The sequence below is a fragment of the Lepidochelys olivacea genome (genome assembly GCF_965140295.1).
Source record: "Lepidochelys olivacea isolate rLepOli2 genome assembly, chromosome: 2".
Classification (NCBI taxonomy): Eukaryota; Metazoa; Chordata; order Testudines; family Cheloniidae; genus Lepidochelys; species Lepidochelys olivacea.
Window position 1 is genome coordinate 102,940,807 of NC_140412.1, and position 26,515 is coordinate 102,967,321.

Consider the following 26,515-nt stretch of genomic DNA (forward strand, 5'->3'; position numbering starts at 1 on the left):
GGTGAAAGATATACTTTGGCCTTGGTAGACCAAAATGGCTGTGAATGAAAGCACATTCATCACCTACCCAGCTAAATCTGGCGAGGGATAATCCTCTCCCCTGCATATGTAAGAAACAGAAACAGTGATATGATGATCACCATGAAGGAAAGGGTGCTCAAGATACGTGAGAGAAAAAAGAGAAACAGCGAACAGAGCTGGTCAAATAATAGACGCATAAATTTGTGAACAGTCATTCTATTAAATTAAAAATACCAACATTCACAATTTATATTATTTGATCTATAAAGTTAATTAAATAATAATAAAAAATTCTTAAATGATTATTTGAATAGAAAACAGACAATTCACAATTAGAATTATTTGCAAAAATTATTTGACCAGCTTTGGTTTAACAACTCAATTTACTTACAATTAACAACATGGATCTTCTTGTAATCTCACCAGCTACTTATAGACATTCTCAGGGTTTGGCTGAAGAATATGTTTTAAAATATTATGAATAATATTTTACATTTAATTATCAGCTTTCATGAAAGAATCTCAACATGCTTTAGATCAGTGGACAAGCAGTATTATTGCCATTTTACAGATGGCTAATCTGTGGTCATGCAGCAAGTCAGTGTTAAAATCGGAAATAGAGCCCAGGTCTCCTGACTTCTACTCCCCTGTTCTAAACATTGGTGATGATACTTTTTGAGTAAACGAATATGGCCACCTGAACAGGTACATATTTAACCACAATAATTAGATGGGATCTTGGGGAAGACACTTACCTTTGCCTGCACTGGGGGTGGTGTCCTAGGTGACACCTACAGAGCAATAGAAAAAAAATGATAAAACACAAGCAGCAATAGATCTAGTACAACCATCAAGGGTTTGCTCTTCATCCTATAATTTGGATAATGTCTGATTTCATCTACCTTCACATTGTTTAAAGAATACCTTTCAGCTTTCTCAATAGCATATACAGTGGACATATTTTTAAAATTAATTCCAGTTTTAGGGGTATTCCCCATCATAAAAAAATTAAAAGTATACTAGATCCAATAATATGTTTAGGATTGGAATGAACTTTTTAAGTGCACGCAATATATATTCCTCATTTTAGGTATTTGTCTCCATTCTGCAACACAGTGGTACCTTCCTTTCATGACTGAAGATATTAACATCAGGAATGTTGATCTGGTGAAGCTGATATTAATAGAAATAGTATTAATTAATCCAAATCAATTAGCCTATGCTGTTTAAGGTTTCTTGCACTTCTGTCTTTCTCATGTCTGTCTTTTGGGTTTTCGTTGCACATTTGGGCCTCAGCAGATGGAGAGGTCTGCTTCAAAGAGGATAAAGAAGGGAAAAGGGATTATCTGTGGTGCCAGTGATCATTTCACAGCTGCAATACATTTGAGGCGACTTCTCTCAAGTGGGAAGCATTCTGAAGTGCTTTCAAGGATTATTAGGCTCAGGCAGCAAAGTTTTTTTATGATATCTTTGCACAGTATTCAGGGATACCATTTTGTAGAATGTTTGAGGGAGACATAACTCTATAGTTGTTTCTCTGATTTTGTGTTTGGTTTTTTTTCATATTAGTATGAAGATATCCAGGTTCAAAGCTGAAGAAAATCCTTCTCCTCAAATAACATCACTCAGGTAGGGAATCAAATCTGGGATTTTTTTGTTTATGCCTTCAGAAGAAATGCCGGAGTCTAGCTTCTCTCTTAGAATAGAATTAATTTATTAAATCTAGTAAGTGCTATTTTAAATGCACTATGCCTTGAGCATCACTTACTTTTTTAAACAAAACAAAAATTTGAATATGCCTTATTTCAAGAAAGGCAAATAAAAAATTTGCAAATGGTAAAGCTGTTTAATAGCATCAGTGATTAATGTTGGAATTTCAATACGTTAATGGAAGACTCACCCATTTCCATCCAAAAATTTTTCCTACACAAAACTAGAAGTTGTAATAGCAAAGTAAAATAATTTTGATGTCAAAATATAATTATTCCCTCAAAAGCACAGACAGAACATTTTATCGACAGTCTCAATTGCAACAAAATGGATAACCTACAGGTACTGTTTAGCTGCCATTAAATCTCAAATTACATTTAACTCTGCCAGAGAACCATGAAGGGAAGGGGAAACTTACGATGTTCTTGAAGAAATGGACTACTGGGTTGTCATCACCAGGCCGCCCGTGCTGAGACCTCTGGGGCATGGAACCTACATGGCTAGCTCTGGCTGCATGTATGTCCTGAAATGTAGGGTGGATATATTAGTAAGTGCTCTGAGGAGACCAAGATAAATAATGACCATTTGAAGAGAAAATGCACCAAAAGGCATACTCACAGAATAAAACTAAAAGAAAAGAGGGGAAAAACTCACAGTAAAACACACAAGAAATCGACAGAGTTTATGGTCCAATGTCTTTAGTGCATACAAGGCCATGCACTCTCTATAGAACAGCAGAATTAAGTAATACATACGCATCTTGTGTCCATATCTGTGTATATATATACACATAAATACACACACACACCCCCCTTTAACATTATTGAAGTCCAATATCGCCTGTGTTAGGCTGAGGTATTCCGGTAACAGAAGTTAAATATTTGATTTCCTTGTAAGTGGAATCATGGAATCAGTAAATTAGATGTGCAAACTTAGGTGGAAAAAGGCCTCTTAGGTCTTGGAGTCGGTCTCTGTGCCACAGCAGTAATGAGCTGAGTAGCACCTCTTTTCATTTCTAATGTGCAGCACAAATTTCAAACATTCCGTCAATGAAAGAGCGGCTCTATTTCAGGCTGAGGAGAGTTAAGTGCAACTGATGGCACCATGTCATCTCAGCAGTGCTTCAAGTGATGAGGAGAAAAATCCAAAAAAGCAGAGGCAGAACAAGAGCAAGGCTATTAAATTCATGGAGACTAACTAGCACAACACAGGTTTCAGAGTAGCAGCCATGTTAGTCTGTATCCGCAAAAAGAAAAGGAGGACTTGTGGCACCTTAGAGACAAACAAATTTATTTGAGCATAAACTTTCATGAGCTACAGCATCCGACGAAGTGAGCTGTAGCTCACGAAAGCTTATGCTCAAATAAATTTGTTAGTCTCTAAGGTGCCACAAGTTCTCCTTTTCTTTTAGCACAACACAGTTACCTGTGATAAATGTTTTATGCCACGGTGAAAATGGTGTCTACTCTATTATGTGAAATTGGTGCTACATCTTGCGTTAGTATCACAAAGATGGAAATAAGAATAGTTAGATGTGACTGATCCGTGTTAAATTCATGAACAGTAGAAGGTATAAGCTTTCCTTCTTGAAAAACATAATAGCCAAAGGCCACACCAGAAACTCCAACAGAACCAAACTAGATCACCAGGGAATAGAGAAAACCTTGAAGAGAAGGTGTCATAAAGGTCCCACCAAGTATGACTGCTTCCCTGAATATCTAATGACATTAAAGACATTCAGATTGATAAAGGATGGTACATTTCTTGCTACTTAAGATCAAGTATATCTGTGCAGTGAAAAAGAGTAGAGTCTAAAATAATATGAAGAGACAGACAAACAAATTAACTCTGATTTTATTTGTCACTGACAGCAAAACACACAACCTTTCCATATAACCTACCTAATGAGACAATGTAATCTACTTGTCAGAGCACTGGATATGGACCCAGGCCTCCTGAGTTTTATTCCTAGCCCTACTGCTGACTAATTGTATGATCTTTGACGAATAACTTAACCACTCTGGACCAGACTTTTAAAGATATTTCGGCACCAAAATATGCAGATAGGCACCTAGTGGGATTTTCAGAAACACCTAGCTGTCTAATTCCTAATGGGGTCAAATGGGCACTTCTGAAAATCCCACAAGGCACCTCTGCATCTTTAGTTGTCAAACCATCTTTAAAAGTCTTGACCTATAGTTATTGTTTGCCAAAGATCAACCAATCTATCAGGGTTGGGAGTTTTTTAAAAAAAAAAAATCTGTATGAAAATAAAAAGCATTGTTTCTCTTGCTATGATGATGTGTATATATCATATATATGATATGCATGTAATATAATCCTTCAGAAAAATGAGTTTCAAATTAGTTATTGCAGGAAAGTTCAGCTCAATATTTATTAGGTTTGCTCTCCCTGTGCCGATGGTGTATATTATTATACCACTTAAAAAGTAGGACTTTAATGGATTTTATTGGGACTATGCAATTTCTATGAGATTATGCAATCATCCTGCACTTCCTCCCACAATTAGCTTTACTTTTCCACTTTTTAGATGATAGCCAGAGCTATGGATTCATATTACCGGGTGACAGAAAAAAATGGCTAGCAGTGAATGAAAAACGGCCTAGTTTAAGGCTATGACGATGTTGCTAGAATGTCCAGTTTTAACTCACGTGACTTTTTTTTTTTAAACCAACAGGATAGCAGTATACAAATATAGGTGGTAGTTGGGGTGATTGCTGTTTTCTGTGAATGTTCCATATTAAAGGTTTCAGAGTAGCAGCCGTGTTAGTCTGTATTCGCAAAAAGAAAAGGAGTACTTGTGGCACCTTAGCGACTAACCAATTTATTTGAGCATAAGCTTTCGTGAGCCACAGCTCACTCATCGCATCCGATGAAGTGAGCTGTAGAAGTGAGCTGTAGCTCACGAAAGCTTATGCTCAAATAAATTGGTTAGGCCCTAAGGTGCCACAAGTACTCCTTTTCTTTTTCCAAATTAAACTTTTTTTTGTTTTTGGGACACAGCTTCCACGAACCTCCTTTCTCTCTCATTTTTCCCTGGCTAGTGTTGCCGCCTCTACTGCTGTGTTACTGAAATCAAAGAGGATGCTAGTCTACTGCAAATTTTTCATAGTGTACACTGTGGAGAACTTTAAAGTGATACTTTTTCAACCTGATGAAGATGGGCTTGAGAGCAGTTTGAAATGCTATCTCCAGACTCTCAGCACACATGCAAAGAGAGGAAGTATGAAAACAGAATACATGAAGGGCATTGGAAATTAGAGGGTGGGGAGGAAGTTATTTATTTAAAAATCTGTAGCTAATAAAGAAAGGATCACAGTCAAACAGGGATTATTTTTTTCCGAACTGGAAACGTGGATCCTATTCGTGGTGTGTGGATGCCCCAGCACAGTAGTTCAGAACACTTTCACTTGTAGTGTCCAATAGGGGTCACACTCCTTACAACGGCAAAGAGTCCTGTGGAACCTTATAGACTAACAGATGTATCGGAGCATAAGCTTTTGTGGGTGAATACCCACTTCGTCAGATGCATGTCCTTACAACCTCACTCTCTCCCTCCCGAGAGTACAAAGAGTGTAGTGACGCGGACCACCACTCAGTTTCTTTGGATGGACCTAGGCAGTACAGCCAGAACAACAATAGTATCCCCATTTTATTTAGTTAATTTGGATAGTTACTTTTTATTTATTGTAGCCTTAGTGTTCAGTAGTGTTAGGCTGCCTTTACACTACAAGATAAGTGTGTGATTCACCTACCTATGTACACATGCAGCATAACCATGGTAGCACAAGTAGTGGCAGCCGAGGCTTGGCTTAGCTGTTCCAAGTATTAACCCATCTGAAACAGGTGGGTACATACTCAGCACAGCTAAGCCATGCCTCATCTGCCATTACTTGTGCTGCTTCAGCAACTCTGCTATTTATACTTGTGCTATCTTGACAAGAGCTAGCACAAGTATGTGTACACAAGCAAGGGACATCACACTCCTAGTTCATAGTGCAGACTTAACCTTAATGTTACCTCTGGTTTTTTTTTAAAGGAAGAGAGTTACATTTTAACTTTATTTCTGTTTTGAATTAGTGTATTAGGATTTTAATTGAGGTATGTCAGAACTGAGATTCCCCAGGCTTTAAATTATGCCCCTCTACATGCGGGGAGGGAGTGCCATTCCCCTAACGGTCATTCATGGTAAGTGTCTTTATTGCATGAGTGAAGACCATGTTGTCACTAAGCGTGTGATCTGTAAATCTTCTAAGATGCTCACACAGAAAGCGTGACAGTCCAGGTGAAAGCTCTTTCTCATGGAAAAGTACATGAGGGCACTGTCAGATCGTGAGCCAAGGCAATGCTGAGGAAGTTGCTGTCTACCAACACAATCTGTCTATGATCTAGTCACCAGAGATGTGACACCAGGCTCAAGAGCAACAGAAAGACCTAGAGAGGCTTTGCAAATTAATTTTGGAGCAGTCAGAAATCCCTGCTGTCCGAAAAGTGAGACACTAAATTGGTTATGACTCTTCTCTATCTCTGGTGTCTGGCAGGAGAAAGTCATCCTAAAAGTAATTGATGAAGTCAGCACAGAGGAAATCAGTGCTAGAGCCCTCAGTGTCCTGTTCGGTACTCGCAGAAGAGAGCACATAGAGATGAAAGTCCTAAAACCGTGGCTCAGGACTTACCGAAACCATCCATCTTAGCACCAGTGCATCAATTACAGTCTGCCCTGGCACTGTCTTTAGCAGGACTAATTTTGATAAGAGCATCTCACTCGGCATGTTGCAGTATAATTGTAGCCATGTCGGTCCAGGATATTAGAGAGACAAGGTAGGTAAGGTAATATCTTTTATTAGACCAACTTCTATTGTCAGAAAGGTGAGAAGAGCTCTGTGTGGTTCGAAAGCTTGTCTCTCTCACCAACAGAAGTTGGTCCAATAAAAGATACGACCTCACCCACCTCTCTCACTCAGCACAGGCAGTTTCAGCATTTCAGAGCCCTCAAAGCAGCTAAATGAGACAGGCTTCCTCAACTCAGATGTCTTTTGAAGGGGATTCCACAGCACCGAAATACTTGTTTACATCTCCCTTGGATATCAGAATAACTCCAGCGCCTGGTTTACCATTGTTAAAGTCTTCTAGTTCTGCACCATCTAAACCTCCTCTCCATGAAAGATCAAGAATACCCGTGATAAAGATTTCTCTTCATCATCAGAACAGTAGGGCTGTGAGTAGAAGTCCTACTCAAATTTTAAAATCCTGTTGTCCTATCAATAGAAGGATTCTCATCAGATTCCAGTGGGAGCCCTCCACCTAAGAAGCCAGCAAAAAGAAAATAAAAACAGAAAAGATGACACAAAGGAGCTTTTTTATGAATGTCAGGGTTTAAATTCTAATTACTCTCGTTGGTATCCCCCAAATGGGATGAATGTATCTTAACCACATGGTCAACAACCTTGGCCATATTGGTCTCTGTGGCAGCAATATCTGCAGCATCCAGGGGAAGTTCCCCCACAGTAAATGGCATATATGTGTAAGTCACCTAATTCAGTTTTTCAAGTGTCACCTCATTTCCTGTTCAGATTATGGAAACAGAGGAACAGCATCATTCTAGTGATGGAGAGTTACCGGTTCACCAGGAAGATTAAGCTGGATGTCCACATTCTTCTTCTTTTTCTTCACTTGAAGAGACTATTTCATCCACTGTGCCTCTGACAATTGATACATTTAAAATGTTTCAGGAATTATTGAAGTGCATAAGGGGAAACACTGGAAGTCCTATAAGAAATGGTATAGGAAAAGGTATAAACTTTTGATACTTTACAACCAGCATCTCAAAATAGAGTTGCTCTTCCTATCAGTGAGGAATTTTAGAATAGAAAAAGAGCTTTTGATTACTCCCTCCTTGATTTCAGCTACTTCAAAACATGCTAATTGTAGATATCAAGTACTATCCAAAGGTTTTGAGTATTTTTATACTTGTCCATCTCCATCTTCGTTGGTTGTTACTCCTGCAAATGAAGAGTCGAAACAATTGGGAAAGTCAGCTCCCAAAGAGAGAGAACCAAACAGACTAGACACTTTTGGGAGGAAAATTTATTCATCAGCCTGTCTGCAAGTTAGAATAACTAATTATCAAGCTATGCTTTCTAAATATGATTATCTACAATAGAACAAACATCTGACTTTAAGGACAAGTTACCTACAGAAATTAGAGAGGAGTTCAGATCAATTTATGGGGGCTAGTTGATTTCTAAAATAGCTCTTCAAACTGATCTGGGTGCAACTGATATTGGTGTCTGTTAAACAGCTAAAGCTATTGTTAGGAGATATGCATCATGGTTTTCTGCACCAGATTGATACAGGGAGGTACAGACAACCACGGAAGATTTGCTATTTGATGGATTGAGCTTGTTTAGATGAAACTAAAACAGATGAGACCTTGAGTTCATTAAAAGACTTAAGATCCACTTTTAGATCTCTAAGTTTATATGCACCTGCATTTAGGAAGAAACAGTGTTGCCCATGTTCCTCCTCCTCAAAATATACTAAACTTCCTCATACTTTTACCAGCAGAGATCTTCTGACTAATCCACGAAGAGATTAAGATATCAAAAAGATGACGAATTCCATCGTCCTCTTTGGTAACCTCACAACCAGGACAGACACAGAGACATCAGATTCGATGTGATGGTTGAGGATCTTGGACTAATCTACAAGGACCAATACCTGTTCCTCCCTCCTTTTTGATTTTGCTTTTTCTTTTCCCAGGAGACTTGGATTGGAATCATCACAGATAAATGGGCCCTTCAACTTCTCAGAGATGGTTATGTCATTCAGTTTCAGTCTCTGCCTCCCACCCATACCTGATCCCTTTTCTCACAAGCGTACATCTAGAATTAGATGACCTAATCAACCTAGGACAGGTTGATAGAATTGGTACCTGAAGAATATGTGGAAAAGGGCTTCCGTTTTTCATATAAAAAAAATAAAGGAGGTTGGCATGCGATCTTAGATTTTGGGAATCCAAAACAAATACATTTGGCATGCCAAGTCTTGTAATGGTAACTCTTGCTTCAGTTATTCCCACTCTAGATCCCATGGATTGGTTCATGACCCTCAACTTGCACAAAGCGTATTTTCATGTGTCGGACACATTCTGCACTCAAGTAGTATCTTCAGTTTGTGGCTTTGGCAAATAATTATGAATTCCAACTACCGCCGTTTGGGATTTCATCAGCTTGGAGGATGTTTTAACCAAGTGCCTATCCATACTGTCTGAATAGGCAGAGAGGTGTAAGGCAGACCTTCTATGTTCTATATGAGAATAGTGTATCCAGCTTTGTATCAGTCTGACAACTCTTCATCTTCCAGGGAAGAGCAATGGTGTAGCAGACTCACTAAGCAGAAAGGTGACCTTGTCCCATGAATGGGACTTAAAAGATTAATTAATTAGTGGACCAAATCTTCCAAAAGTGAGGGTTTCCCCAAATAGACTTGTTTGCTTGGAATCAGAACAAAAAGTGTCTGTTTTGTTATTGAGCAGGAAAGAGTCTGGGATTCATAGCAGACACTTTCATGATTTGCTGGTCACACCATTTGATGTATGCCTTCCCTACTTTTCCTTTAATTCCAAGGGTGATCAGGAAGATAAGGTAAGAAAAAGATTGGGCTATACTAATAGCACCTAATTGGCCTTATCAGTTCTTGTTCTCTGATCTTCTAATAGTGTCCAATCAACAGTTTACCACGCTGCTGATTCAGAATGACATGATATCACAAAATCACAGCCTACTCCTATACTCAAATCCAGTGTTACTACATCTCATTGTTTGGGTGGTTTCTGGATGTCCTCATTGGATATTCTGTACTGCTGAAGAACATTATCTAACTTCAGAACAGGAAATAACACATTCTGCTAGTGGTATGTCTTTTATTCTGGGCCATATCCAAGGATCACATACCTTCTTGGTGTGTTGTATTCCAATAATCTTGGATTACTTATTACATTTAAAGTGATTTGGCAGTGATTTCAGTATTTCATCCACCAGTGGAAGGGGGTGCAGATTTCTGAGGGGCTTAGTTCAAGTTCTTACTCCTGTAAGAAAGATTGCTCCAACATGGGATTTAAAGCTAGTGCTTTCTTCTATACTGGAACTTCCTTTTGAATCTCTAGCAAACTTCCTAATTCAGAATTTTGGCAATGAAACGGCAGTTTTGGTGGCTATTACCTCAGCAAGTAGAATAAATGAACTACAAGTATTAATTATAAACCCTCCTTACAAGGCTTTTCATATAGAAAGGGTGACTGAGACATAATCTGTCCTTCATTCCAAAAGTATTTCAGCAGAGTCGCATTTTACATGGGGGTTAGGTTCTAAAGTCAGCACGTAAGGTGAAAATCACGTATAGTCAAAATTACCCTTGAAAATCCCTTAAATCACCCATAAAGTACAGTATACTGTACATGGTTTTGTGTATACAACCCTGTACAGTAATAGGTTTAAATGTATAATGTATACAGTAATGTACAGTATATAATGAGTACATATGCAAAATATAATTTTATAATACTGTATTTTTAGTTACAGGGGGTTGTCAGGAGATGATGGCTTGATGTCTGTGGCAGTTCAATGATCAGACAGAACACAGCTTTATGCAAGCAAACAGGCTGGTCAGCGGAGATGGGCTGTTCTGCCCCCCCCGCCTTCCACCTTCTCCTTTTATTATATTTCTCCCCCTAAGCATTACACACTGCTACACAAAGGAATGTATGACGTTGATTCATATACTTAGTTACCATCCTTTATCTACTACAATCCTGGTTCTCAGGCCTTGAGCCCAGGCTAAGAAAGCCTCCCACAGTTGCTGTCCAAACAATCAAGTTCTCATGGTTCATATCTAGCCCTTGTCCTTGGATAGAGCAATGTGTGCATTGCTTCTACAAAACAGTCAGGGTGTGCCCTTCCTGCTTCCAGGTGGAATAGCTAAACATTAACTCTTCAGATGTCGATCCAGGAGACGGAGAGAGAGTTGTAGACGAAGTGGTTGGCTCTGGTTGAGCTCAAGAAGTTGATTGCATAGGTTCATCTGCTGCTGGTTGTTTGTTTTTCCTTGAAAAACATGGTGATCGGCAACTGTCGCTGTTGTCTCTTGAGCTGCTCAAACATTTCTTGATACGGTCTCAAATCGTTTGTAATACTACGTGTGATTTTGAGGCTTCATTCCATAGACGGATCATATTCAGAAATTAAATCATTCAAGTGTTTCGCTGCTTGGAACACTTAAGCAAATTTAGGAAGATTCCAACTTGTTGGCTCTTCTTGTTCCTCGTCATCATCTTCATCTTCTGTAGACAATTTTATCAGTTCCTCTAACTCTTCATTAGTCAGTGTTTCTCTGTGGCTCTCAATTAATTCTTCAATTTCTTCCTCAAGGATGTCAACAAAGCCATCACCACCCACTTGCCTGTCCACCTGAATAATGCATTTCGCTTCTTTGTCAATGGTCAGGAAACCTTTAAAATCATTCACACATTCTTTCAATAGGTTTCGCCAACATGCATTGACTGTTTCAGGCTTGATTGCATCCATTGCCTGTTTAATATAAGTGATGCAATTAACAGTGTTGAAGGACTTCCAACACTCCATCACATTAAGATTGGGATCAGCATCCATAGCGCTATGTATCCATGAGAACGCAAGCCTTGTGTCTGTGGCCTTGAAACAGCGAATCACTCCTTGGTCGAGAGGTTGGAGGTGGTATTTGGGGGAGGAAACATTACTTCAACCTCGTTATGCACAAACTGGAGTGCCGCAGGGTGGCCAGGAGCATTGTCTACGATCAGCAACACTTTAAAGTCAAGTCCTTTCTCTTTGTGGTACCGCTTGACCTCCGGAATGAAACACTTGTGGAACCAATCCAGATATAATGCTGCCATCACCCAAGCCTTTTTATTTGATTGCCAGAACACAGGCAGGAGATTTTTGTTCTTGCCTTTCAGGGCATGGGGATTTGCAGTCCTCTAGAGCAAGCCCAACTTTATTAAATGCCCAGCCGCATTGCCACAAACAACACAGTCACACAGTCTTTAGCTGCTTTGAAGCCGGGGTTGTCTTTCTGATTTTGAAATGTAAGTGCAGTTGGGCATTTTTTTTCCAGAAGAGCCCAGTCTCATCAGCATTAAAAACTTGTCCCGGAAGATAGTCCTTTTCTTCTATGATTTTCTTTAATTGTTTGGGGTAGGCTTTTGCTGCCTCTTCATTGGCAGATGCAGCTTCACTAGTAGTCTGCACGTTTTTGAGGTTGAAGCGGTTCCTAAAACTGTTAAGCCAACCTTGGCTGGCTTTGAATTCCTTCTCATCAGAAGGCTGTCCCTCTTTGGCAGGAGGTTTGAACAGTGCGTAGAGGCTAAGAGTCTTTTTTCGCAACGTGTTGCTATCGATAGGCACACGTTTACGGTTCATGTCTTCCAGCCATAAGTTTAATGCCTTTTCAGTCTTCACTAAAAACTTATAACGCACCTGACTCGTCACTTTAGCAGTTATTAGAGCACTTGATGCCACGGCTTGACGAATTTCTCTCTCTCGAATCTTGACGGCACGGATGCTAGTTTTGTTGCGGCCATATTTATCCACCACGTTGAAAACCGACATACTGTCTCTCAGTAAGTCCAACACAGCCAGTTTTTCCTCCAGCGTTGGAACTGATCGCTGTTTCTTCAGTTGAGCACCAGATGAAGCAGTTGGCTTGCGTTTAGGGCCACGTTGTACGAAAAATACATATCTTTAAACACTGGAATCACACGCGGCGAGATGCTCGCATGCGGGAACTGAGACCGACTGAGGGAACAGCAGATTCACGTCTCACGCTCACTCAGGAGCATATGCTCATTGAGTGGAATGGTGGGCACAATCGCCCACACTGTTTACAGATATCTTGTTGTTGTTGGGTTTTTTTTGCCGAGCGCTTATAGTTGAATTTGCATAAGTTAAATGTGCGTATGATGCGACTCACCTGTATTGGACTTTCAAATCAGTTTATTAATTTACCAGTCTTCTTTTCACGACCTTATTCATCTCAGCTGAAGTTAAATTACATGTGTATCTTGAATGTCAAACGATCATTGTTATACTATCTGGATAAAACAAAATCTTTTTGTAAGACTTCAAGACATTTTATTGCTTATGGAAATAAATCTAAAGGGATGGCTATTTCATCTCAAAAGCTTTCAAAATGGGCATCTGATTGTATTAGGACTGTATATAATATTAATAAGTCCTTTAAAACATTCTTATTCATTCACAAGCAACATCGGTTGCATGTCTAAGTTGAAAGCCAATACTGGAGATTTGCAGAGCAGCTACCAGAACTTGAGCTCATACATTTACAAAGCATTATTTGTTAATGAATGCTTCTCGACTGGTTGCCCATTTTGGAAGGGAGGTTTTGCAATCTCTTTTCAATTAACTCTTCGCACCCACCTCAGTTTAGGGTGACTGCTAGCTAATCATCATGACTGGGATGCACTTGTCCAGTACTTAAAGAAGAAAGAGTGGTTACATACCTCATAGTAACCGTGGTTCTTTGAGAAGTCTGGACATGTTGCTCCCATGGCCTACTTTCCTTCTTGCAATTCAGAATCTTACACGATGGATTCTGGGTGGTGAAAGAACTGAGTGGCAGTTGCAGTCACTGCTTTTTGTGCCCTTAGGAGGCAGATCATGAGGACTTGACAACAAGCATGACCCCTACTGGACACTACTAATAAAAACGTTCCAAGCTATTGCACTGGGGCCACCACACACCATGACTGGGATCCACATGTGCAGATATCTCAAAGAACCACAGCTACCACAATGTAAGTAACCACTCTGTATTTCGTATTCAATCCTTATGAGCAAGAGACAGCAGGTAGGAATTTAAATGGCGAAGCTTCACTCATTCATATTCCCAAGGAATAAAAATGAGTGCTCAAGCAAGTTTCATGTCCCAAAATGAATCCTGCAGCACCACTGTTTTAAATCATTCCCAGCTCCCTTCCCACATCTTGAGCTAAATTATATTTTAACCATTTTGCTATGATTTTATCCTGCAGTTATCTAGTTTAAAAAAAAATCTCAAAGCCTTCATTAATTAGACTTAACTAGACATTCTGCAGTGGTATATGTGATGTCACTGGCTAGAGGCCTGAGATCCTCATTCTTTGCAGAGTAAATAAAGTAGAATTAGAAAATGAACTGTGGAAATTGTCATGAATAAGATTTCTCATTTTCTTTATGTTAATGACTTAAAAACTAGGTGTAAATCACCATCTAGGTCTATAATCAGTTACTGGTATACAGTGTATGCCAGTAATCTGGTTTATTGAAAAGGATATCATGCGAAGTATAGAGCGAATTAAGTATTATGGACATAGATTCTGCTGTTTGTAGTGCCAACAATTTCATTACAACCGTTAGTTTTTTGATATGGTCCTTTTTAAGAGGGATGAGCTAGTCATGGGACCTAAAACCAGGAACTGGGCTGTTGTTCCTGCTGACCGTCCTGTGACCGATTTCAACAACTTGTGTTTATCGGTTCTCCAGATGCAGTGCTCGCTTCATGTATTAACCTCTGTAAACATATTATTCTAAATTTGATGCAACAGATAATTACCTTATTTCCTTTTAATTTAGGATGCATTTGTAAACTACTGTATTTACTCCCTTTTTTCATCTGAACTTTGTGCTTTTTATTACTCTGAAGGCTCTAAGACTCAAAATCAATGAAATAGAAAGTAAAATTGGAAAAACTTTTCTTAGAATCACAAATAACAAACAACACAACCTACAACCAACCTATGAAAATCCGTTCACTGAAAGGCCATAGTATGTTGTTTGAGGGTCTTTAAAAAAAGAAATAACCCTGCTGAGTTATTTACTTACTTCTTGCTGTTATACAATTTTGTTAAAGTAAGTCTTTAAATTAGTTCATCCAGTCAATGAGTTTTATATCAATACATGCTGAAGACTACCATATCCTGGTTTACTTTTGAAGTAGATGCTAGGCACTAATTGAAATGATGGGCACCAATATGAAAACCTAATAAATATGAAGGGCACGTGGCACATCAACTATAATTTAAAAAGAGGCCATATTTACCTTTTGTTGCTTCCTTGTGATACCGGGGAAGTTTCCACTCTGTACAGTGTGATATTAGTCTTTATCACTAGATGGAGCTGTGACACACAGATTGCCAATTAAAGTTTGCAGCACCTTATCAGACAATTTCATAGGGTTTTCTATGCCTCACACCTATTATAAACGTTAAACTTCTACATCAGTTTTAATATTGTGCAGCACTTGCAACTCCTGAGGTAATCATTAATAAGGCAAGATTAGTTTCCGTATGTTACATTCAATGATCATGTTCATAAAGTCTAGTCTTGAATTGAGACCCTTTGAATTAATGAATTGGTTTGTGAACTCAGAGGGATTTGGCCATTTGCTTGCAGGTACATTTTAAAATAGTTTGCTGACATAAGAGAAGTATATGAGTTTTATACTCGTTGAATACTTTACACTGTAGTCAACAACAAAGAGCCAGCCTTCTGTCCAAACGGTGCATTCAGAAACCGAGGCCTGGTTTACATCTAAAAACTTAGGCCAACCTAGGCTACACTACTCAATGGTGTGAAAAATGAACACCCCTGAGAGACATAGTTAATCCAAACTAAGACCTGGTGTAGACACTGCTAGGTTGACTGAACAATTCTTCTGTCAGCCTAGCTGTGCTTCTTGAGGGGTGGATTTACTACAGTGATGGAAAAACCCCTTCCATCGCTGTAGCAAGCGTTTACACTTCAGCAGCACCACCATAGTGCTTGTACAGTAGGCATACCCAAAGACTCGATTCCCCAGTATTCGCAGGAAGCTTGGTGTTTGGGACTCAATCAGCCGATCCTAGTGAATGAACCCTGCTCTGTATTCCAGAGAGAGGTAAAAAGCAAAGGTCACTTTTGTTTGACTAGTTTCATGCCACAATGTGTGTATTTGCCTTTTTTTATGGGAGAACTGCCTATACCTAGGTTTCAGTATATCAATTTGTGAATTCATTGTGAAATTGGTAAATATAGTATCACTAACTTTCAAAAGAAGTTTCTAGGAATTTCTTGGGGAAACTTTGTTGTTAATTAGCCAAGAACAAATTTTCATTTCACTTACTGCAGATACTGTGTATTATAGGCCAAAATATTTCAAATCTGGTTACCTTCTGGTTCAAGAGTAGCCTGATTTTTAAAGGTTCTGAATACCTGCATCTCAAACCAACTTAAATGAGAGTTGTGGGTGCACAGCACTTCTGAAATCAGATTTTGTCTTTGGGTGCCTAAATATGGGTCTAGCTTTTGGCACTCAAATTCAGAAATCTTGTGTGTAGTTGATATCTCTCTGCCATCATCTAAAAAGAGAGTCAGAGAGAGCACTACTTGGGTCGTTCGTTGCTGGTGATTTTTGGAATTCCAAGGCTGTTCATTTTATTCATTAAGATGGGCCAAAGCCACAGTGTTTTGACTTGCTACATTACAACTACCCCATAGTTCAGATTTTGATGTTTCTTACTGCAGGTAAAATTGCCAGTAAAAATATATATCTGGTTTGGTGTTTTGTTTTTAAACCTTTGCCTCCCATACTTTGAGGATTTGTTAAAATGTCTTTTTTTCCCCTTGGATTTATTAGCAATGAGTTTGATATGTAACTCATAAGCCACCAATGATGTTGGTTTGTCCATAGCAATAACTGTATTCATCATCTTGGGTGGAACTACTCTCATGAATAAAATTACACGTGCAGATTTGAGCAGTAAAATATCCTTTTTGTGTCAGAAGCAAAGTTGCATTCTGCCACGGTTTCATTTAAATTTCATGAATATTGGCCTCTCAATCTTGTATAATTGGGCTCTAAGTCAGACAAAGAAATAACCTTGAGTTTGTTGCAGAGGGAAATTGACAGACAAGCACTTTAATTATTAACAGCAGTTTTACCATTATGCGTACTCCCTGTGCTAAAAATTTACCTCCATCGTGTAACTTATGTATTGACACTGCCCACAGTAACATGCTTCAGGGACTGTCTTCGAGAAACGGCAAAGCCCACTTTTCAACAAAGTACTATGAATCAAGGTTTCATCCCCATTCAATCGCATTGGGTTTTTGGGCAAAGTGAGGAAGTTTCTAATTTATTATTTATACCTCTGCCATGACAGACAGTAGGATTTTACAGGTAAAATGGGTGCTTAATTTAATATTTGCATAAAACAGCTCTCCATTTATGCTGATTTATAAACCATAATCTGTTAGTGTACATGTCACATCCAGTTCACTATCTTCTTCAACACTTAACCGAGAAACCAATACTGCGCTTACTAGCGCTTGTCATCCTTTTGTGGTGGTTTGATCATAATCAGTAGCAGGCATATAAGTGGTGGTACTAAAACGTATCCCACAAAATACTTGTCTGACTTCCCTTGGCACAAACATGCTAAACCCTGCAATGCCTACTCATGCAATTCAACAAAGTATATTTTCAAACACAGAAAAACTTTTAATGGGAGTTAACTGCCATTTAAAAATCTTACCGTAACAGGATTGCTCCTATAAAAACATAATAAATAAATAATGGCAGGTAAATGTAGTATCAAACCCCTAATTATCAGTAAATATTTAAAATGTATTAGTGGCAATAATATTCTGAAGATCAGCCTTAAATTAATTTTAAAACAATCTTTAACCTTTGTTATAAATAACACATCTGGACTTTAGATGAGGAAAACTGAAATCATTTTAAAAATCTAAATTTACTTTTCACAATTTATGCCATTGTTTACTTTGAGTTTCTCCAAGTGGAGGATGAAAATGAACTAGTTATTTTCATTTGAGCTGGGTGGAAACAAATATGTGTTTTAATTCTGTTAAGTGTATACATCTATGAATGCAGAATGCAGGCCATACTTACTGCTTCCCAGGATACAGTTCCTCCATCCTGTAATAATGAAAAAAACACTGGGGGTTGTGGGGTATAATCAGCTGAACGTATGCTCCCTGTGCAATACTGTGGCCAAAAGGGCTAATGCAGTCCTTGGATGCATAAACAGGGGAATCTTGAATAGAAGTAGAGAGGTTGGGTTACCTCTGTATTTGGCACTGGTGTGACTGCTGCTGGAGTAGTGTCCACCGTTGGTGTCCACAATTCAAGAAGGACATTGATAAATTGGAGAGGGTTGAGAGAAGAGCCAGGAGAATGATTAAAGGATTAGAGAACATGCCTTGTAGTGACAGACTCCAGGAGCTCAATCTATTTAGCATAACAAAGAGGTTAAGTGTTGATTGATTACAGTGTGTAGGTTCCAAATGGAGTACAAATATTTGATAATGGGCTCTTTGATCTAGCAGAGAAATTTATAATACAATCCAATGGCTCCAAGTTGAAGCTGGACAGATTCGAACAGGTGTGCATTTTAACAATGAGGGTAATTAATCACTGAAACAATGTACCAAGAGTCATAGTGGATTCTCTATCACTGACAATTTTTAAATGAAGACTGGATGTTTTTCTGAAAGATCTGCTCTGGGGATTATTTGGGGGAAGTTCTATGGCTTGTGTTTTAGAGGAGGTCAGACTAGATGATTACAATGGTCCTTTCTGGCCTTGGAATCTGTGAACTGTAGATTATAGTCAGTTTCCTGGAAATTTCAGGTTATAGCTCTCATGCATTAGCACAGTATCATTAGCATGAGCTTTGAACACTGAAGGAAAATGTTACTTTGGAATTGAAAGATTTCCAGGAGTGTTTTTGTTCTTTTTAATTGGCTGTAAGTTTTTTGAAATAACTTTTTTACTTCAGGCCAAATTTGCATGACAGGGTCCTTTTCAGAGGAAATTGCTGTAAAACCATTTTACTGGTGTTATGTTTTCCTTTAAAAAATAATCTGCTGGAAAAGGACTCAATTTGTGATGAAGATACATGCCCATGAGGGACTAAATTGTCCAGTTCATTTTATATGGGCTACCAAATAGATAGCAACAATTATTTGCTGTTATTGAAATTGGTCTTAATCTTCTATGAATGACTGAGCACCCTCTGCTCCCACTGATGTTGAGGGAGCTGAGAACCTTGCAGTAAAAGGTCCCTAGGGTGGGTATGACCTAACAATTTAGAAGTGAAATGCTCTGTTACTAACCCTCTGAGCCATCCCCAAAACCCTGCAACTGTCAGTTTAATGAGTAACTCATTTGTTTTGCCAAATAGATTTAAGGATGCTCTCTTAATAACATCTCTGCTGTCACCAGTTTAAATAAAGAACCTGAATTGGGCTTAAATCCTGAGCAAGAGATTTTATTGTAATATAGAAACTTGTCAGCTACAACTTCCCAGGACTCATTTTCAAGTAATCTTATAAGTGAAAATGAGTCATGGATGAGGGGCTAGAGAATCTCATAGTGAAAGTCTGTTTAGAGTTGTGTATATCCTGCAAGAAGCTGATATGAGGAGTATTCTTATTTATATTAAAGTAGCATCTAGGGACCCCAACTGAGATTGGAGTCCCATTGTGCTAAGCACTGTTGGTTTCACCCACGCTTGTTTTCTACTAACAATGTGGTTTTAGGGGTGTGAAAAATATTGGTGAGAACTTGCTTTAGCTGCCTAAAGGTATTTTGCCAGCTGTAAATGAAAGAGGGGAACTAGAGAGAAGGTGTTTGTTAAACAGTTAGGGATCAAGCATTCTGTCTCTCTCTGCAGAATGTAACAGTGTATTTCAAGGTCATTGTCAAATTGCTTAGATGGAAAAAAACTTGCAACAGTATGGAGGTCCTGGTAAAAGAGATAAAGGAAAAAAGATTATTGGATAGAAAATTGAACTCAATAGCTCAAATATGAAATTAGTAATTCTGAAAAGCAATACTTCTAGCTGGAGAGTGGGTATGATCAGAGGCTGATTAAGGCCTGGAATTTCATAGTTTTATAAAACAGTGCATATAAAAAACTTGGATGAAAATGTCAAATGAAAGCCAGAAAACTTTGCTAATGATACCTACAATCATGGTACTAAAGGGCAGGAAACCTGGAATGGATTTCTTACTATTGCAGGCTTGTGGAGTGACCTTGGCCAAGTCATTTAACCTCTATGTTTTCTCCATGGGTTAATAATATCTACCTCACGAGAGTGCTGTGGGTAAGGTCATTATCTGTAAAGCACTTTGAGATCCTAGGATGAAAGGTGCCGTGGCATTTGAGAGAAGAATCATTGATTTTGGGGGCGGCAGGGATAGCTCAGTGGTTTGAGCATTGGCTTGCTAAACCCAGGGTTGTGAGTTCAATGCTTGAGGGGGCCATTTGGGATCTGGGGCAAAAATTGGGAATTGGTCCTGCTTTGAGCAGGAGCTTGGACTAGATGACCTCCTGAGGTCCCTTCCAACCCTGATATTCTATTCTATGATTATAAAAATTGGGGATATAGCAAATAATGAACTGTTATAGTCAGATACATGGTCAGCTGCACAAGTGAGTAGAAAATACAATTCAAGGCAATCTAATCTAGTCTACACAACAACAGTAGGGCAAATTTATGGCTGCATTAAGGAGCAAAGAGCGTACTGGATGATGCCCTCCAGTGTATAGTGGGTGAAATTCACCCCTTTGAAGAGAAGACTTTTGTATTACATAAATTTTACCATTTGATCTTGAGTTGGATTATTCTGTGCCCAAGCCCTCTGCACAGGGTGATATTCACCCTTTGTATATATAGTTTGTTCACCTTATTGGAAAGTTACTGTTGCTCCAGGGAAGGTTCTGTGTATTTATTTAAATATAAATGCCTCAAACGCTGGGTATATCATAGCAAAATAAAATCGAGATATCCTCATGGTCTGCTGGGTGACAGGGCCTGGTCAAACAGGTAAGTCTTGCTTTGCTTCCTGAAGTTGGACAGGCCCAGCATCTGGCAAAACATCAGAATGAGTTCCAGAGGCCCTCTACCGAATACCCTGTCACACTGATCTGACAACAAGAGTGACCAAGTAAAAGTGTTTACCTCTGTTGGAACAGTTTATTCTTTTTTAGAATAGATTCATCTGAGAGGATGTCATCTTCTGGAGGGATGTGATGAAGAAGAAAAAAAGTCCTTATACTGGCAACGGGCTCAAGCCAAAGGGAGGCAGATCTTAAAATATTTTGAAGAGTATAATGGTTGTTCAGGCAGAACTGTGTCAGTCAAAGAATAGCTTAGGGAATACATTGCTGAGCTTCAGAGAAAGAGGAAACAATTCACAGAGCAGGAAGCACAGGTTCAGATCAAATGTAAAAGGCGTGTATAGCCAAATGGACTCTTGCAGCCTGTCACTTCATGTTTTCAAAATTATCTGTTCAAACAATTCTATATTTTCAACCACCTCCTCCTCTTAGTCTTGTATTATTAGAAATTGCTATTTAGAAACCAGTCAGTTGATTCATATGCACAAACAAAATGCAGTTGTCATAGGACCGGAATGCTCCCACCTGCTCTCCTTACTTGTTGGCTTGTGCTGCATTTTTGTACAGCACCACATATTATCTTTTTCCTTGCCTGGTAATTTGCAGTAGTTGCCATCAATATGTATTTGTTTTGTGTAATTTAATACATGAGAATGAGAATTTCCTCTGACTTGCAATATAAAAATACAGACCAGACAACTACAGAGCAAATCTGAAATGTGCTGGCACCAAAATTACACAAGATGAAACCCTAACTAGAAGTGGCAGCCCACACATCATGCATTTATTCACTGTAGATCATTCTTTGTGTTCCTTTGCTGAGTATATATTCACTGTATTTTAATATTTTCCAAGGCGAGAGAACTCTGTAATAATGGAATGTTCCATCAAGAGTGTCTCCAACTCCCTCACCAACCACTCCAGTGTGCTGAGATGGCTATCTTTACCCAATAAGGACCTAATCCTGCTCTCACTGAGGTAAATCGGGAGTATGACTTCTTGAATATCAATAGTCCCATGATATTCACCAAAAACTTACACATTCCTAATTCATTCTTGTCAACACTGTTAGATTTAACTGAGCTCAAAGAAAAAAAATCATTCAGCCTCTCTCATCAATGAGTTTTCACTGTTAAGTTGGTGAATCTCTCTCTTTCTGTCCCCTGATGTTGGCAACCGTTTCACACGTATCACAGGGTAGAATGAGTAAAAATAAAAAGAAACTAGCTGCACTGTTAATACAATAAGATAGTTCAAAACAAACTAAGGAATTAGTACACCAGATCTCTGTGATTTTAATAAATGAATATAAATGTCAAAGCACACAAAGCAAAAGATGAAAACAAAATCAAATTATATTACAACCACCATAAAGCTAGTTTCATTGAATACATCAAATACTTTTTTTTACAAGCCCATCATTTGTACATTAGGTAAGTGTACAAAAACAGTGGATAACACAACAAGAGGATTTTTCCTAAGAATTAAAAGAAGAAAGGTCACAGTAAATAATTACAAGCTGAGAATTTCCTATACTTTGAAAGTCTGTTGCTCATTGTGATAACAAAACTTTAAATTAGAACAAGAATAGAGTCGGCTGATATTTTTCCAGACCCTCAGGGCACTGGGTGTATTGTGTTAGAATCTTGACAGAAGAGATGGTGGGGTGGGGTTTACACATTGAAATATAGATTAAAAGGATATAAAAACCCAATGAAATAGCTGTGATTCTAGCAAATCTATGTACATTTATTATTTGAAGAGTTCTGCTGGGCATTCCTTGGTGAACATACATTCTGTTTGCAGTATTAAAACCACCATTTTACCCAATTTATCGATGAGCTCAGTGTAATAAATACTCTTCATGCTGCTTCACACATTGGGAAAGGAAATCCTATGTCCTGATGCTGTATTCTTTACACCCCCGTAACTTCCTTTGGCTGTGTAAGAAATGTAGGAGGAGGGCCCTATGCAGATAGCACATGAGAATGTAAAAATGTGTACTTACTGAGCAGTAATGCGAACAGGAGATACAAATGGCTTTACTAATACAGACTTTGGCATTTCAATCAAGTCTGGCCCTTGAGTTATTATTTAACATGTTTTTCATAGATTCCACCATACCATACAAACCTAGTTTAAGTTTACTACGCTAGCACATAATGTTAAATTTTGGGGTATAAAAGTTACTGTATCACAATCCAAGATTTGGTAGAAAACAAAAGTAACTTTGCAATTAAATCAAGAAATAAAAATTCTGATGATGTAATTTACAAATTTAGTTTTTTGAAAAAACACTATTTGTAAGCATAAATTTTAAATGGGGATTGGACAGATCTGATCATCCTGACCGTTTCAAATTTTTTTAATGAGTTTTAAAACTTGAAATTTACCCTGTTAAATTCTATAGAGATGAAAAAGGAAACACTACTAACACCGCAAAGAAACTTTGTCTTGCATTGGGAAAAATCTTGAGTACGTTTGTACCATAATTGTGTAGGGGCTTGATTCTGTCATCCTTACTTAGCCTCACTCCCCCAGTAGTGATAATGATTCTACCATAAACATGGCAGACTCAAGCCCTATATGATTACATAAAAACGACTTCATTAGGATTATTTTTACTTCAATACAAAACTCATGTTGTGTGTATGATTGATATGGTTCAGTTATCAAAAATCTTGGTAGAAGGAAGAAAAAAATGGCAAACGCAGCTGTTGCCATTGAAAGGAGACAATCTCTCTTTATATTCTAGAGGGTCTATTTTTATTTTACGCCCCCAGAACTCCCACCTTCCCTAACACAACTCCAAAATTCCAGGGTAAGGGAGAACTCGCTCCCTGGAGGCCACAAAACAAGATTTTTTTTGTTCCCACCCCACCTTTTTTTAAACAATAGAGAACATTATTAACTAATGTACTTTTCACCCATGGGTGTAAGAAGAATATGCTTTCATGAGGAATTTATAATCTGTTATGCCTGAATGTCAGCCCTCAGTCTGCACAAAGAACAAGTGTTTTCTCTACATTCCAGTATTTACTGGCGTGGGCAGTTTAGATATATGTTCCTAGTGGTGCATGGGATGGAAGTAGTTGGGGAGACACCACAAGAAAGGCAGCAGCAGAATAGCTCTTAAACTCAAAGCTGCACACTTGTTACAAAACTGATTCAAGCAACATAAACAGCCCCCACAATACATTGCATTTCCCTTTGTAATTCACTCTAGGAAGCATTTTCTGCAATATCTTATGCACCAAAGCCATCTATTGAACTGTGTGTGCAGCAAAGCTGGAAAACTGCCTGAGTTCTTTTTGGATTTTTTTTAAAATGCTTTTAGGGTCACTCATTTCTTTTCTACCATTCTATATAATTCAGTAGTTAATTTCTTTTGCTTTAAGTACAAATGAGAATATCAGATATCTAGATTTGCTCTTATCTATACACAAATATATGGAGCACAAACCTTTCCTGACACCCAAACTATTCAAGATGACTGACACTAATTTTAAGCTTCATGAAACATTAATTGAAACAAAAGGCCGAGGAACTTGTTGGATTCCTGGAGTGGATTCCTAAGATATGTTTTTATTCATCGGCATTATTGTTTCTGGGAACAACAATGAGATGCTTTGGCACTAGAAGTCAGGGTTGCTAGTTCAAAAATCATCACTGACTTTGGCCAAGATACCTGTTCCTATGTGCTTACAGCTTAACTCTGTAAGGCTGCCCTTTAAAAGCGGTTGTTTAAAAAAATCAGTTTTATTCCTGGCTTAAAAATTGTTTGGACTCATGCAGAAAGCTTTGTTTTGCTCTGCAGGCACTGTTTGCTGTTGAGATTTTCTACTCCAGTCATTTCTGCCCTTAATTTAACAGAGCACTGAAGATCAACCAAGATGACAATGAAAGTACCTTCCCTTTTGTTAGTACATGACTACAAACTGACCCCTCAAGGTAAATTGATTCACAATGATTGGTAAATACAGGAATCCACAATTTACACCCAATTTAGATCACTACCACCACCACTGAAAATTGATTTCATTTTTATTGCTACACAAAAAATATCTGCCTCTTTATTTTTTCTGCGTGCAGATTCTAATACTATTTTACATTGATCTACAAAGAGCATTTATATACTGGTTTTTAGATAACTCAATGCTGTAATTACACATTAATAGCAAGAGTTGAAGCTAGCCAACCACATTCAAGAATACATTTCAAATCACCATCAATATCAGGAGTGACTTATGCCTATTGCAATGATAGCAAGAAAAGCCAAGGGATTCTAAGAAAAGAATTTTCCCCTCATCAAGACAGTGGCTGCTCACTGCATATCATTAGCTGTTGTACAAACATTGTAATGTTTTGCCCTTATAGAGCTTTTCATAGGTGGGCAAACATTATAATTCCCCATTTACAGATGGAGGAACAGAGATGTTAAATCACTCATCTAATGTCACCCACAAAGTCAATGGTAGATCCAAGAATAGAACCTGACTCCCAGTCCAGTGTCTGTCACACTAGGCCATATGCTAATGAAAATTAATACAAGCTATACTTCACATGTACAGTAGGAACTTGCAAGTATGTCTGATATCAAATCACTATTTTTTTGAGTGTATGATTTGATTATGGTCTGAAATTCTCAGGTGTTCTGCACAACAAAATGTGATTACAGCTGTTTAGTTTATTATTATTAATTTAACGTGTGTGCAAGTAAACCTGCAGTTGGGAGCATCAAAAATTTTCATTGAGGGAAGAGGATTATAAGAAACTGCCCCCAAAAGTGAGTATTTTGTACTACATGGCACATAGGGATGAACTTCATTTCTTCAGCTACCCATCAGTGTGATATTTTCTTAAAGCAAAGTACCCACTCAGGATTACTGTAGCAAAAAAAAATCAAACACAAATGAAGACAAAGTCTGTTGCTGTGTGAATGTAACAGATCAGTAAGATTAAGCTCAGAAACCACAGGTCAAGGAACCAAAGCTTTAAGGAAATATCAGCACCCTTATAAAACTGTATATACTCCTGCCCATTCCAGGATTAGTACACTACTTTCTACATCTCTCAGCACCTCTGTTTCCTGCGTGAGTGGTTTTTTTTTTTAATTTAATCACAGTGGAGATGTTTTCTTATGCTAAATTTAATAACTGTTAACACTCAGAGGTCACAGAAGTTCTGGTATTTAATCCACAGATGTTTGAAGGTACAATTGTGATTTATTCCTCCCTCCTATGCAATCAGGATCAAATAGCTTGACCACAGTAAGTTCACATTTCAGAAGAATTTCTGGCGAGTTATCCCAACAGCAACCACATTCACGTCTTACAAAGCTGTACTGATTTTATAATACAGGCTGGTGAGGCAGATTCCAACAAAAGAATGCCTCATACAAATTAGAGAAGGAAAAAGACCCATTTTCAAGTCCATCCCCCATACTAGTGCAGAATTGTCATAAGATTGTCTCGTGCTTCTGTGCCTGTTAGTTTTGAGAAACATTTGACACAAAATGGTCCCGACAGAAAAAGCAAAAGCAGCCTGAAGCTTCGTCCTAAATTGTTCAATATACCGATACTACACCACTTATAAAATGTTCGTAAGTCTCTCAGGAATGTCTCCAGAGCCACACCCTGATTTATAAATACTCTTGATTTCCAGACACTGGAAGAGTGGTTCTGCCAAAAACTGATAAACGTGCTCTCTCGCAAGCTCATAACATTTTCTAGTGCTATGCTTTTCTATTTCTTACTGAAGCCA

At 38.3% G+C, this 26,515-nt stretch overlaps 1 protein-coding gene and 1 long non-coding RNA gene across 4 annotated transcripts in view; one reads left to right on the forward strand and one right to left on the reverse strand.

Annotated features, from left to right (window-relative positions):
* Positions 1-26,515, forward strand: part of LOC311516302 — a 43,415-nt gene that overhangs the window by 10,346 nt on the left and 6,554 nt on the right. Inside the window, exons 3-4 of the long non-coding RNA XR_014710377.1 lie at positions 1,591-1,650; positions 21,608-21,730. This is a non-coding gene — a long non-coding RNA (uncharacterized lncRNA). The remainder of the gene's footprint in view (positions 1-1,590; positions 1,651-21,607; positions 21,731-26,515) is intronic.
* The window catches only part of MBP (myelin basic protein), a 167,234-nt gene that overhangs the window by 5,517 nt on the left and 135,202 nt on the right, over positions 1-26,515 (reverse strand). For 2 of the 3 annotated variants that reach the window (XM_084620238.1, XM_084620240.1), the window contains 3 exons: positions 2,150-2,254; positions 777-812; positions 68-100 (listed from right to left, as the gene is read on the reverse strand). In XM_084620238.1, coding sequence (XP_084476364.1) covers positions 68-100; positions 777-812; positions 2,150-2,254 — 174 coding nt within the window. The remainder of the gene's footprint in view (positions 1-67; positions 101-776; positions 813-2,149; positions 2,255-26,515) is intronic. The other variant, XM_084620239.1, reaches the window with a different exon arrangement.